Source organism: Trematomus bernacchii, unplaced genomic scaffold (genome assembly GCF_902827165.1).
Source record: "Trematomus bernacchii unplaced genomic scaffold, fTreBer1.1, whole genome shotgun sequence".
Lineage (NCBI taxonomy): Eukaryota > Metazoa > Chordata > Actinopteri > Perciformes > Nototheniidae > Trematomus > Trematomus bernacchii.
In genome coordinates this window covers 2,326,997-2,342,117 of record NW_022987477.1, presented here as the reverse complement: position 1 = coordinate 2,342,117, position 15,121 = coordinate 2,326,997, and the positions used below count along the sequence as shown (strand labels likewise).

At 37.8% G+C, this 15,121-nt stretch overlaps 1 protein-coding gene across 1 annotated transcript; it reads right to left on the bottom strand.

Moving 5' to 3' along the window:
- Positions 1-8,970: 8,970 nt before the first annotated feature.
- On the bottom strand, positions 8,971-14,980 carry sec22c (SEC22 homolog C, vesicle trafficking protein). The gene is made up of 7 exons (XM_034149956.1): positions 14,748-14,980; positions 13,926-14,137; positions 13,155-13,318; positions 12,498-12,677; positions 12,289-12,407; positions 11,765-11,830; positions 8,971-11,257 (listed from the first exon to the last, which is right to left on the bottom strand). Exons 2-7 carry the CDS (start codon positions 14,105-14,107, stop codon positions 11,057-11,059), a joined length of 912 nt encoding a protein of 303 aa, XP_034005847.1. The 5' UTR covers positions 14,108-14,137; positions 14,748-14,980; the 3' UTR covers positions 8,971-11,056.
- Positions 14,981-15,121: the final 141 nt, after the last annotated feature.

Genomic DNA, 15,121 nt, shown 5'->3' with positions numbered 1-15,121 from the left:
AGGAGGAGTGTGTCCGACATGTCAGCAGAGTTTTGTTCAAAGCAAAGCAAGGTGACAGGGATGACTGGTGCTGTCACCTCGAGGCCATCATTGTGCTTTTCAGACCACAAGATCAGACGTGATGTGTTGTTTGCTGGTTACAAAAGATAAGAGTAATACTGCATGTTTGGAAATCTTCATAGTCCTCTGAGAGAGTGATATTTACCAAAATGGTTTAGTGCTTGTTGTCAGTCAATGTAATTGTGTGCCGACGTACCTCTCATATGGTGAATGTAGATATATGTACAAACAAAAGAAACAAGCCAAGTGATTTTAAATCAGTCAGGTGTTGCTAGATATTATCTTTTTAGTGTTTGGGTGACTTTGCATGGTTGTTTTGTATCAGTGAGATAATAATACAAAGTGGTTTTGAAATAACAACCATTTAAATGTTCACTTAAAGTAATAATGCAGTGTTGAATTATGTGTTACATAGACGTGTTAATATGCAAGGTTGGATAATGTGTATATTTAGTATTTGATTGGTTATGTGTTGCGTGTAACGGTGGTGCAATGCATACCAATGTGAAGAATGTGAACTCTTTCTTAGTTAAAAATAATTGTTTAAATATTATTAATTGTTTTTGTTGTACAGTGTATGTCAAGATTGCTGTCTTGGCAGAAAAATAAACTTGCCATAAAATATTGACATTGTTCCACTCAAACTGTGTGAAATAATTACTTTTTTATTGAGATCATTTCAAATTCCACGCTGTATTTTACTGTCAAAATGAAATCCCATCTAGTCAATTCTTTCTGCTGCATGAACATCCGTAATGTCCTTATTGACTGCTACATGTGACATATTGTTGCTTAAATGAAGTGTGCTACTTGACAAGGGCATCATTTAAAGTTTTATCTACAGAGATGCTTACTTAAAGAGACCCTATTATGTTTCGTAATTGCATTTTGAGCCTCTACTATGACATGTCTCCATGCTTTAAAGGGCCCATGTCATGCTTTTCTGGTTATTACCATTCCCCTTGTGTGTGATGAAGCTTTTTCTGCATGTAAACGGTCTGCAGAGTCACAAACCCTCAAAGTACACCCTGTAGCGAGTAAAACTCTAACACAGAAAAGACCTGTCTATGCTGCCCCAGAACGCCTCGTTGGGGATTTCTCTTTTTCCATTGTTTGCTTCTTGGGTATAGTGACGTATTTCGGGTATAGTGACGTAACGTAATGGCTCCAAATGGACCAATCTGCGGAGCCGTTACGTTACGTCCGCGGAGCCGTTACGTTTGGACCAATCCGCGGACTTCCTCACACACACACACTCGGCGGGACGTTGCGAGGCTCGCTGCTGCGAGGAGCGGGACACTGTGAGCCGGCTCACTGGTGTGGGGTCGGCGAGACAGCGAGACACCGCGGAACTCAGCCTGGGCACACACACAAACTCCCAGCCAGGCTGCGGGTGTGTGTGTGTGTGTATCGGGCTGGGTTTCGCTGTGTCTCGCTGTCTCGCAGACTGCCACTGGGCTCACAGGGAGAGGGGGGGGCAGGAGCTCCAACAAGCCGTTTAGGACAGAGAGTGAATACACATACTATACAGAGATGCTGTTTGAGAAACCAATGTGAGTTTGGAAAATTGCACAATATACATTTATTTTAGTAGACCTCAACAATGGAATAATGATCAGTAGAAATGGCCATGACATGGGACCTTTAATGTTCTAAAAAGGTCTTTGTTTTCTCATCCTGCCTGTGCTGTAGCACATCTTTACAGGCACAAAAACCTATATAGCACACTACATGAAAGGGATAACCCAAAAAAAGCATAATAGTGCCTCTTTAAGCTTCAGACATAACACCTGTAATTGAAAAAAATATCTTCCCGGTCTTTTACATTAGCAATATTCACATTTTACAGCTTGAATATAATCAGGTAGCAACACATGTCATTAATTAGGAAGAAAATGTGTTATTAAGAGAAGGTATGAAACACTATCTCCAGCTTGTAGAGAGAGGAACAGGTAACAGTGCCTTTAAAACAAAATAATTACAAAAGCCACCTCTAAATGTACAAACCAGGCATTACTCCAGTCCTTTCAATCAAATCTCAGTATTTCTTCCAATGGGATCTGAAGTCAGAAATCAAAACACCTCTCACTCCAGTTCTCGCCATTGTTAGTTCAGTTACAATATTTGACGGGTATAACTGGCCCCGCTGAGTTTGCTTTGGCGTAATGAAACCGCAGCTATGTGAGTTAATCCGTGTGTTGTCCCTCAGGTTTATTGGTTCTCTCGATGCCTGTGAGGCCTCTCGCTGTGCTCAGCAGCTCGGCGAAGAAGAGCGAATTCAACCAAGGAAAAAGGCTGTGTGCCGTAAAAAGATTAACAAACACACCGAGCCATGCCTGCTTTAACACATCAGCCGCTCTCGGGCCTGATGTTTCATTAGCTCTGACCATGAAGTGGAAATGAGCATGCATATAATACGATTAACTATTAATAGGAACTGTAATTGTTGTGAATAGAGGGGTTATTAGGGTTGTTGCATTGAAAACATCAACCCTGAGGCCCCTGGGTGTCATATGCTCGTCACATAGATGTGCTTATTTTTGTTAACGCTTAATATATACGTGTTATAGTGTCTTGCTCTCATTAAACAGGCAGTGGGCTGCAGACGAAAGAGAAGATGGATGATGTTATTTTCAGATTCCCAGTGACACTTAAAATGTGCGACAGGTGTCCTTGCCTTTAAGCGTCTTTTAATATTCATGACACCGGTTAAATATTCATGTTGCAAATAAAGCAAAGTTTGGAGAGGCGAGTGTCCAAACGGCTAAGAGGCTGCTTTCCGTGACTCTGATTTAAAGGGAAGCCGTCTGATCCGATCAGAAGCCAGGAGTCATGCTATTGAACATCAGAGGAAAAGCTGGAGGATAAGCCTCGCTGTTTATCAATGATTTCATGAAAGAATGAGTGCAAAGGCTCTTCTCTTCCATGCTAAAGCTTGAAGAGAGATGCAGCTTTGTTGGATAATAGCAGAATTGAAAGTTTAGGAAAATATCCCGCTTTAGCAACGAATGCCAGCTGGTATGAGACCCAGAAAGAAAAAGGTTTCAAATTTCCTTTTTTTTTTTTGATCACACAAGTCTTTAGGGTGGTATAAACATAATGACTAACACTAATATATTTGTATTTTTGTTTTATGTGTGTCCTTTGTAGAGGACATCGGGTGTTAGTTATGCGAAGCACAGTATACAAACAACATTAACATACAAGCACATTTAGACAACATTAGAGCACAACAACTCAATGCAACAAATACTGAGCCCTCTTTGGTAGTACTCCATCCTTTTTTGAAATGCAGAGATACATCTGACACTTGATGTGTGTTTTCCCACTGCATCCGTCTGCCATGAACCCTACAGAAACCTACGTGTTAGTTTTGGCCCATAGTGGACTCCATTTGTGTCGTGTAAAAAGGGGGAAATAAAAAGTTAGCAAATCCCCATGTCCTCCTCAGAGGACATTCACAAAAACATTTAGTTTTAGGTCAAATAAGTATTACACTGCTCTGAAAACTCACTGCACTAACTCCTAAGATGTTCCCTTACTATAATTAATTAAAATATTGAACTCACAACACTGGTAATTACAAAATTACAAACTTACCATTTCTCTTTCTATAAATAGTGCTTGTGTTGATGGACGCCATTTTGAAATACAATGAAATTATCTTTTTCAAAGCCACACCCCCACATATGTCACATGTTTGAAAAGCCCAGGATGTCCTCTGTGGAGTACAATTGGACTTAATGCTGTGGCATGTATAACCTCAAAGTAGGACCAAAACCCAATGTGCTCCACAGAGGACAAAGATGAATGGGTGGGTCACAATATGGACAGCTCTAGATCTAATGGTGCCTCATTGAATACGGCACAATGTGGTAAAACTGCAAACTGGTTATAGTTAAAGTTTTCAGTTTAACCATCTCTTCTGAACCACAAAAACTCAACAAGTCGGGGATGGTTAAAATGCTTTAGTATAAGAAAAATAAAGCACTGTTTGAACACTAAATCATGGAATCATATCACAGTAGAGGCACGAAATACAAATATGCAAGATATGTCTTCTTTAAGTAGTTATACCACCAAAAACATAGCTAAAAGAGTGCAAATATTGGACGTATATTCATCAGGAGGACACTAACACAACTCAGAGTGAAAGCTAACGCTGCTAATAAGCCACTGTTTGCAAACACTTTCAACATAACAAATCTATAAAGTCGTGTTTTCCATTTGTTGTCGCTTGATCTGCTGCCGCCATCTGAACAAAGAACACAAACTAATCATTAATGAATACAACAGAAGTTATTTTCCCCTTCACTTCTGTCACTGCCAACACAATGTAGTAGAAACCTTTTAGAAATGGGCTCCTTGATTCATGTTTATCCGAGGTGTCAAGAAGCTTGGGAAGTTGTTTCACACATTTAAACAATGACAGGATGCTTCATATCACTTTTGACATAATTAATGTAGTATTTAAAGCATGCCGTCATTTCTGGGTGAAGTAATGTTATTGTGAAGGCCTGGGGTTTGACGGTAGGGAGGGTTTCCACTTGTACATACAGTCTATAGTTATCGCTTTGTATTATACACACATGGGATACTCTGTGAATATCCTTCAGATACTTAACAAATAAGAAATGATAAGTACGTTTTGAATGATAACAGATTTTAAGCATTGACTTACTGAAGCAAAACAAATCCTTTATTTTCTAGAACCACAGATCTATCAAGTTAACTGAGTCTCTTTGGATCAATTAATGAAGTGGCAGAAAATCCACTTCAAGGCAGACAATAACTTTGTACTGGTGAGAATGGAGTAAAGTTTATGATTGGATTTGTCTCCGCTTTGTGATTACAGTAATTGTTGAGTCGAGCCAGTGAGCATGGAACATCAAAGACTGTGGGTGTATGAACTGTTGAGCATCCTAATACGCATAAGGGACATGCTGTGTGTATAGCCTTTAAGTCCTGAGTAACAGACCGGGAATTAACACATGACAGATGGAACATAGTGTGAATGTTAAAGCTTAGCCATTGTTTCCGCATCGGCTACGAAAGCACACTATGGGAATCCAAGAAATGCAAAAAGGTAGATATTTTTGCATTAATAAACCATTCAGTAAAAGGGTTCAAAATATACCCACTGCTGTTGAAGACAGAGAACTATAATGGGCATACTTCGTATATCTCTGATATTGGAGACTTCCACAGAGAGACTACTACAGTCATGGCCCTGAGAAATTAATAATATGTTTGAAATTGATGGAAAAAGCTTGAGTGGCCGCCAGCATGTGGCATGAGCACTGGACCTGGGACAAAGATTAAATAGCCTTGATAAAAACATGGTGGTTGCCAGAGTGACTCGCCTTCTTCCACGGCACAAGGTAATTTCATACAGTCTTGGAGCTTCCAAAATACTTCCTGCCACTGTTAAAATATCCAACACAGTCTCACGGCATTTCGTGTTATAGTCACAAAATTAATCTATTGATTCGTGTTCACCAACACGATTTCGCCATTTTTTTGTGTCACACAGAGCGATTTTAAAAGCAATGTAAATAATAACAAATTAGAAGGAAAAAAAGATGACAAAAAATACAGATTTCAGTATTCTGACACAGAACGATTTTGGATTCGTGCCTGCACCAAATAATAACAAATTAGAAGGAAAAAAATATGTCAGTATTCTGAGGCTCTGAGCCATTTCTTTTCCTCGCGGACGGCAAAAAAACTCCGACATTATACCATTTAAAATAAAAGGGCTTAGGGTAAGATATTGAGTAAGAAAATGTTTTTATGAACCACACAGCTTCTGGTATTCTAAGACCCGACCGGACAAAAAGACGTGTTGCAGGCACGAAACATACTACCAATAGAAATGCATTGCTTTTAAAATCGTTCTGTGTGACATGAAAACAATTTGAAAATCGTGTTGGTGAACACGAATCAATAGATTAAATTAATTTCGTGACTATAACTTTGAGCGAGAGAAATGTCAGCCATACACATTTCAGCTGGACCACCCATAACTATTTTTGTTAAAGGAAAGATGGCAGCTTCTCAACACAAGGAGCTTCTGCCAATTAGGATACCATAGGTTCATCCCAGCAGATGAAGACTGGACTGATCATTTAATACAGATGAATTGCAGGAGTGATGTCTCTGTGGATATATAATGGCTCTAAGAGCTCTAGGCCGACATGTTCAATTAGTTTCTAGGTTGTAACCTCACATATCCTTGTTTAATATTCATGAAAATGCCCTCTGCATGCTTTACAGCTAATGACACCGCTAAGTCAAAGTCTGTAAAATAAAAACGCCAATAGAGACAATGACTCAGATATTTATGGGAGGGTTTTATGGGCCTCTCTAGAAATTGAACAGAAGCTTATTTGTGATGTTATGGGCAACCCCCATGAGGGATACAGTAGTTTAAGGTCAAAGGTTGTGATGGTAAATGGGTATCTCTGTGTAAAGTAAGACCTATCCTATTGATTAGAGGGGGTCATCTCTGTCTTTACCCTAAAAAGGCACTAGAAATACACTTTCTCTTTTCTATTTGAGAAAGTTTGCAATCAATTATCCAAAGACTTCTCTAACAGTGTTTGCAGGCAGCATAAACTGTTTATCTGATGAAAAAACTAGCAGTATTTTTAAAGTAAACCTAAGTGCAACTCGATCTGTCATTGAGTAAAAACTCTAATCAAATGAGGACACAGATATTTGTCTGGACTTTAATCCTTAGTTGATTCAGTTGAAACATTTCGTACTTGATTTGACTTTTCCAGCTGTTTAAATTTGACCAAAAGTACATAGGTCAGGTACCAAATCAGGGTCACCAGATCTTAAAAGAACAGAACGATTATTTCCACAAATGCTTAAATGCGTCATCTACGAAAAGATCTTCCAAGCATTATATATTCCCATGTTTTTTAACTTTACTGTAAACTGGATTCTTTCTCAAATGCAAATAATGACAACTGAGCTACTACAGTTCAGAACACTTTATACCAAAAGATGTGTTTGGTTTTTACACTAATATACATTTCTATTACTATAGGATAAGGCTTTAGGAAAAAGTATAGATAAATGCAGAGGTGGGAAGTAGTGGAGTACAAATACTTTGTTAAGTACATTTTCTGGTATCAGTACTTTACTCCACTACTTATTTTTCTGACGACTTTTTACTTTTACTTCTTACATTTGAACACAAACACCTGTACTTTCTACTTCTTACATTTTGAACTCAAATACCTGAACTTTCTACTTCTTACATTTTGAACCCAAATACCTGAACTTTCTACTTCTTACATTTTGAACACAAATACCTGTACTTTCTACTTCTTACATGTTGAACACAAATACCTGTACTTTCTACTTCTTACATTTTGAACCCAAATACCTGTACTTTCTACTTCTTACATTTTGAACTCAAATACCTGAACTTTCTACTTCTTACATGTTGAACACAAATACCTGTACTTTCTACTTCTTACATGTTGAACCCAAATACCTGTACTTTCTACTTCTTACATGTTGAACACAAATACCTGTACTTTCTACTTCTTACATGTTGAACACAAATACCTGTACTTTCTACTTCTTACATGTTGAACTCAAATACCTGTACTTTCTACTTCTTACATGTTGAACCCAAATACCTGTACTTTCTACTTCTTACATGTTGAACACAAATACCTGTACTTTCTACTTCTTACATGTTGAACACTAATACCTGTACTTTCTACTTCTTACATGTTGAACCCAAATACCTGTACTTTCTACTTCTTACATGTTGAACCCAAATACCTGTACTTTCTACTTCTTACATTTTGAACCCAAATACCTGTACTTTCTACTTCTTACATTTTGAACCCAAATACCTGAACTTTCTACTTCTTACATTTTGAACCCAAATACCTGTACTTTCTACTTCTTACATTTTGAACCCAAATACCTGTACTTTCTACTTCTTACATGTTGAACACAAATACCTGTACTTTCTACTTCTTACATGTTGAACACAAATACCTGTACTTTCTACTTCTTACATGTTGAACACAAATACCTGTACTTTCTACTTCTTACATGTTGAACACAAATACCTGTACTTTCTACTTCTTACATGTTGAACCCAAATACCTGTACTTTCTACTTCTTACATGTTGAACACAAATACCTGTACTTTCTACTTCTTACATGTTGAACTCAAATACCTGTACTTTCTACTTCTCACATTTCCCAAACAGGCTGGTTCCTTTAGTTTGAATGTGTGTTTGGTGGCGTGATCATTATTATTTAGAGTCATTGCGTGCCTATTGATTTGAACACGATCCGTGTATCCATCATTTCCTGGTCTTCTCTAAAGAAGAGGGACCAATGAAAACGTTGTCATGTTGCCGTTGTTCAGCATGGAAACATTCATTAGCTAACAATGACATTATTGTTCTATTAATATAAAGGGAGCTCAGGTACTCTTTAAAACAGCTGCTAGTTATGGGTACTTTTTACTGAAGTACATTTCAAAGCCTCTTTACTTTTACTTGAGTAAAGAAGTTTAGTCAGTACTTCTACTTTTACCAGAGTATTTTTAAACACGAGTATCTGTACTTCTACTTGAGTAAAGGATGTGTGTACTTTTCACATCTCTGGATAAATGTCATCTACTAATACAATATAACTGACCATATGAAAATCTCTGCTGACTCAATTGGGGATTAAACTGTGAAAGGGCTCCATCTAGTGACATATTGGAGAAAACACATGTACTGTACATCGTTTGCTCCAAGTTTGACTGTGAATTAACAGCTTTTCTTATCTGGATGTAGCATATACTCGTACTTTTAAAGGTAAAATGAGCCTCATAATGAATAATCATTTTCTCATCATTGGAAACACAAATCAAAGACCAACGAATGGGAAAAAAGACACTGTTTATTAATGAAATGTCAGTTTTACCACAGCAGGAAAAAATAAAGCCCCGTCATCACCAGTGTATTTGGCAGTTACATTTAATTACATTACTTCCCATTATTCCCAACAGGTTGCAGCCACAAAATAAACAATATCAACGTCATTAGAGTCTAATTAGATACAAAGCATTCAGCTGACTGCTTTGTAATTGAACAAGATTAAGAAAATATCCCGTTAAACATACCTCATTCAATAATTTAAAACCGTTTCCTGTATTCTGATCACGCTTAAGACTTTTAGAACAAAATATTAAGAGAAGGCTTCCACATGTTTCTGTTGTACAGTGCATTTCTACTGTATGTTATTTACCTTCATAATCTACTAAATTATCCTTCATTTCCATTTCAAATGTTCAAATATCTCCCACATTATTTTACAATTTACGTTAAATAACTTGTTTTCAACAGTACAAATGGTGGTTCAGTAAAACCCTCTTTTTTTATGAAAGATATTACAGATAGACTAATTATCTGCACAGAAAATATTTAAAAAATGGTACTTTTTATCCGAAATTGAGCCAGTAAAAGACCATTTAGAGACAACAGTTTACTCCTCAAAGCCAGTGTAATTCTCACAAATTAGCCAAACATTTTTTTAGGAACAAATTTAGTTTTGTATTAAAAGGCTCAACTGTTTCCTCACGCTTTGTACTAACTAACAGTGACTTTATCTAAACTAAAATTCCCTACTTTCTTTGTAAAATACTTACACAATGCCACAACGGTACTCGTTTGTCAAACACTATAAACCGAGAAATTAATTCCCACGCTTAACAGACATTAGTGCAACTGTTAAGCTATAAATAAATGAATATCTACGAAGCTAAATACCCAAAACATTAAAAATAATTAAGTAAAATTAGACATTTCCTATAAGTTTAGCAGCTCTACTGTTTTATATTCAAACATTGATCATAACATGTGATTTGATATGTTTATAGGAATCTGAGAACTACATACAGGGACAAGTGTAAGTAAACATAAATCAGGATATAAAAAGCTGAACCCGATATGCAGCACATTCAAGAATAATCGCCGTAACCAACGCAAAACAAATCTTAGCCTAATAGTGCAGTCCAAATAAATAAACTCCAACTAATTTCAAAACAATTTTACCCATGAAATCAGTGCCTTCATATTTATACCCGCAGTTTTTACAATTTAAAAATGGCGAGATCAGTAGAAAAAAGAATCTGCTTTGATCGTACAAAAATGTAGTTGATGTGATAAATGTCTCTTAATATCACAAACTGTGTTAAATAGCAATGCCTTAAACATAATGAATATAACACTTATATTCCCTCAGTATTGAATGTAGTCATTAAATAACGGAGCCCTTACATTTGATCCTTTGCAATGACTAGCTGAGCACTTGCCGGTGTATAAGACAACACAATCAAACAAAAATAAAATAATATTTTTCATACAATAAGGCGCGAAACAACCCCCAGATTAATAATTACACCTCTGCATTAGGGTTTTACTGAAGCCTATTGATTAAATAATGCAAAATACATTTTAAAAAAGCTGCATTGTCCGCGTTACCCGACTGTTTCTGACTTCAAATCAAACCCACCATTACCAATGCAGATGCACTATATCACTACTAACTAGCATATGTTACAATCACCAACTGTCACTCAGCGTTGTGATTACACAAAGCCTGTAAAGCAGATATAATACTGAGCAGTACGAGCGCTGGAATGCTTAAAAATAGGAGGACTGGATTGTATCTTCATGAAAAACTTTGGTCAGCAATTCTGACATTTTTGGAACAGGATGGCACAAACATTTTGTTTCTAAAACCTCGACGCTTTTGCAGATCATTTTAAAGTTCCAGAAATAGTCACTTTCATTCTCTTGAAAACAAATGTACACAAAGTGCAAGTACATACTGTATACAAGAACATATCAACTTGTAGTTATAATTGTCCGTTACGACACAAAATGAATGATTTTATGATAAAAACCCATCTTCATACCTCAAGCTGTGCGCGCTGCAACGTAGTAAAAATGTCCTCTCATCCTCAGACTCCACAGTCATTGCTTCTGTCTATGAGTTTGCGGCGGAGGATGAGGAGGGTGGAGATGCAGGCCACTGAGATGTGGAAGAGCAGCTGCCACGGGTTCCTCAGGCCGAGCAGGTAGAGGTTGCATAGGACGATCACACTCAGCAGAGCGAAGGACTTGTGTTTCTTCAGAGAGGAGTGGAACAGGTAGAGGTGGCACTGCGAACACAGAGAGGTCACATGGTGTCTGTTAGAAAAATATCACTCGTCACCGGCTTGAGCTTCAATCTCAGGATCCATGTATCTGTGATCCTCTCAAGAATGGAAGTAGTCATCACATACAGAGCATCAACTAGTTCCTGAACAGTGTCCTTCACATGCTGATATCCAAGAGAGGGAGTTACACAGTCACAAGATGGAGGAATAGAAAGCAGTATTCAATGTTTACTTCAGATTAGCTCCACGTCAGAAATGATCCTGCTTGTCATATGTCTATCTCCATAGAGGCTGAATCATCATGTTAATCACATAGCTATCATATGCCTCAAACAGTCCTGATGCTCTTCTAGGTAATCATACATCCTGTCATGTACACAGCTACAGTTGGGATACCTTTGTTATCATGTGGACTCTGATATTGGAAGAGAACATTCACTATTTTCAGATACAGAAAGAGACGACACAGGTGAGTTTCTACGTGACCATATCAAACTGAACTATATTTACCTGACACACACAACAGACAAACGCCATCAGAAACGCCACAACGTTCCAGACGCCTTCATAATCATCCTGTGTGTGGAGAGGGCATACAATGACACAAACTGATGATTTGACATCATTTGAAGTAAAGCACATTTATTTCAGATTAGGGCTTATTCACACAAGAGTGACAAGTTTGCAGTTTTACACAGACCTCATTATTGTCAAACTAATGCTTTCACAGCAGTACTGGCTGCTGTGTATTAGCATTTTGCTGTGAAAGCATTAGTTTGATAATAATGAGGTCTGTGTAAAACTGCAAACTTGTCACTCTTGGAATTAATGTAGGCTTATTCAAGAACTTTTTTTAAATAAAGTCCCCAGCTAAACATGGGTTTGTTACAGTAAGTGAGTGAGAAAGACACCGTGCAGCATTGTTTCTCTTAAACAATACTTTGAAAATGCATAATTCAAACACATAAAATATAATGTATGAAGCACAAGCATGCTAGACTCTTCTATGGACATATTTGAAGTTTTTACAATACCTGAAATGTGTACTCTATGAGGTGAACACCACGGATTATGTTCAACGATGCACACACGATATTAAGAACCAGAGAGAGGATGCCTGGCGCCGTCACTGGTTCCAGTCTAACATTCTGACCTGGTAAACAAAGAAACGTCCCCATAAATACTGTTAAAATGATAAAACAACATGGAATAATAAATGCTATGTTGTATAAGTCAGTCTTACCTGATGCAGGGCCTTGCTCCATGTGTCCATTAGCAGTGCCGTTGGTGAGATCCACTTCCTCCAGGTTAATTTCTTGCGGTGGATGGATGATCAGATCCCCCTGGACCTCTGCCAACGTCACCTCCAGCGCCGGACCCCCACTCTGGTTGTACTGCTGCTTCAGCTTCTGAATGGTGCTGTCTGTAACATATTAGTTTTTATATAATAGTTTAAAATATCTCTTGTTTATTTGGTTTTTCCCACACATAACACAATAACAGGAGAAAATACAGGTGCTATATAAAAAGATGACAAAACAATAATGATAATAACATAAAAAGACCATTACAGTAATAGCAATGAAAACAATAAACCAAAAAACACATTGACATGATAAGACAGAAACAGAAAACCCCTCAGACCAGTCCCTCCCACCTCTACCAGTAATCGTCAAAAAAGGAGAAAGAAAGATTGAACTACTTGCCTCAGCAAATGCAAGTGTATTTGTCATAGCACTTCTTCAGCCTACAATAGGTTGTTGGATGTTTTCTATAAGCCAGACCAGTACTTATCAAAGAGATGTGGCTTTCTAAAACATCTCAACACAGGAGCTTTGTTTGTGATTCCCCAAATCCTTTGATCCGCCCAAATGATCAACAGATTTCTCCTCATACTCACCAAATTCCAAAAATGGATATGGCCTGTCTGCCAGGGAAACAGCAGTGCTATTGAAGCATGTTGTGAACTCCCAGCGCAGGTCTTCCAGGAAGCAGAAGGCCTTAGCCACAGGGAGGCTGCAGTGACACACCGTCATGTAGGACACTCCCTCTGAAGAGATGAAGCTGAACAGGTGAGAGCAGAAAGGTGTTTAGTAAACAAACAGCCTGACACAGCGGGACACTGATACCCCTGTGATCAGACATTCTCTCCGTTTTTAGCATCACAACATCAGATACACCCTGAACCTCTACAGCAGGGGTGTCCAAACGACGGCCAATTCAAAAAGTATAATGGAGTACGGCCCACAAATTAAACTTGTGCTCGGCTTATATTGTACTTCTTAAATATGAATGTAAACATATATTACACAGTAGTATTCGTGTGTTAATAACACCACTTTTCAAATACATTTTGAACATTTTCACATCTTAGTTGATAAGATAAAAGCCCAATTACTTAACAACAGCTTGAAATACAACCTTCCTATTTCTCGTTATTATAATCAATCTGGGGCTTCTGTTTTAAGCGATGAGCTGCCAACACTCACAAGCATCATGTACCTACATCTGATTGATTTTGCTAACTTATAACTGAACTTATGAGGCAATAAACCTCTAGTGAGTGGCCCAGCCCTTCGTATATTTTTCTGTATGTGGCCCTCGGTGAAAAAGGTTTAGACCCCCCTGATCTACAGACAGTCTGCTGCCGCTTTGTTTCCTGAATCCTTACAATATGTTGAGCTCCTGGCCCTTGACGGTCCCTCTCTCAGGGAATCGGGCCAGGGTCTTGCTGATGGTCCTGAGCTGCTGCTTCCTCTCCTGGAGCTCTCGGAAGTGTTCAAAGTCTGTGGAGGCCGACAGGGGGAGTCCATCCCTGAGCCGAACCACGAAGGCAAACAGGATCAGAGGCATGATCCACTAGGTCCATGGAGAACACACTGCCTGCATGGGGTGAAGATCAAACCATCAGTGATGCTATGTTAGGGCTGCACGTTAATTTTCTTGAACAAATCCATTCATTTTTGGTCTAAAAAATTTAAATAGTTAAAAGATACTCATCATATGTCTCTAAAGGCACTTCTGACAACTCTAAATGTCTTATTTTGTATTTTATTTACAACTGAAGATTATTTTTTTGGTTTGAACATTTAAACATGATCAAAATAGTTGCACATTGATTTCCTGTGTATATCAGTTAATCAACCAATCATGTCAGCTCTACAGTACATCATTATAAAATACACCACGTTCCCTGTTTATTAGACACAGTTAGCCAAAAGCTACATCAAATAAAGTTGTATAAGCTACTACTCTTGGAATAGTTCTGGCAAAAGATAAACATGAAAGAATAATTTAATAGTCCTGTTTTCTTTGCATATCATACACTAGTTTCAGCAGGTGCACACATGGACTGACCACTGGTTGTTTATTACTAGTTAACTACGTATGTTGTTAAATTGTGCAATATTGGTACAAATGCCCCTGCTTTTAAAACAGTAAAAAATATCAGTTTATGGTTATTCTATAGGTGTAGAAACACATAACACCTTACCTCAGTATCATGGGTTTCATGCTGCACTTTGTGACTTAGCTCCTGGAGGCTAGCTTGCTATAGCATCATATAAAGCAGCAGTAAGCCAGCAAAAAGCTCCACATACAAGTTACAATTGCGTACTTTCTAAATACAGAGATTTAAACATACAACATGTGTTATAACATATGCGGAAGAAGTTATATTTCAATTAGCAGACGAGCTAGCTTCACATATTCTTCCGGATACAAAAGAACCACAACAAATGCACTACGGAAACAAGGGAGGGACCAAACATTCAAAATCAGTCGGGTTTTTTTATGTATCTTTTTTTTAATTATTATTTCTGCCTCTGATGAGAAGATTATAATATACAAAATATATTATATTTATAT

Coding starts and splice junctions, on each gene's coding strand:
- sec22c (XM_034149956.1), bottom strand. CDS start 14,107: ATGCCTCTGATCCTGTTTGCCTTCGTGGTTCGGCTCAGGGATGGACTC. Junction 11,831..12,288: donor TCATAGAGTACACATTTCAG/GTATTGTAAAAA, acceptor CTCCACACACAG/GATGATTATGAAGGCGTCTG. Junction 11,258..11,764: donor TTGTCTGTTGTGTGTGTCAG/GTAAATATAGTT, acceptor CTGTGTTCGCAG/TGCCACCTCTACCTGTTCCA.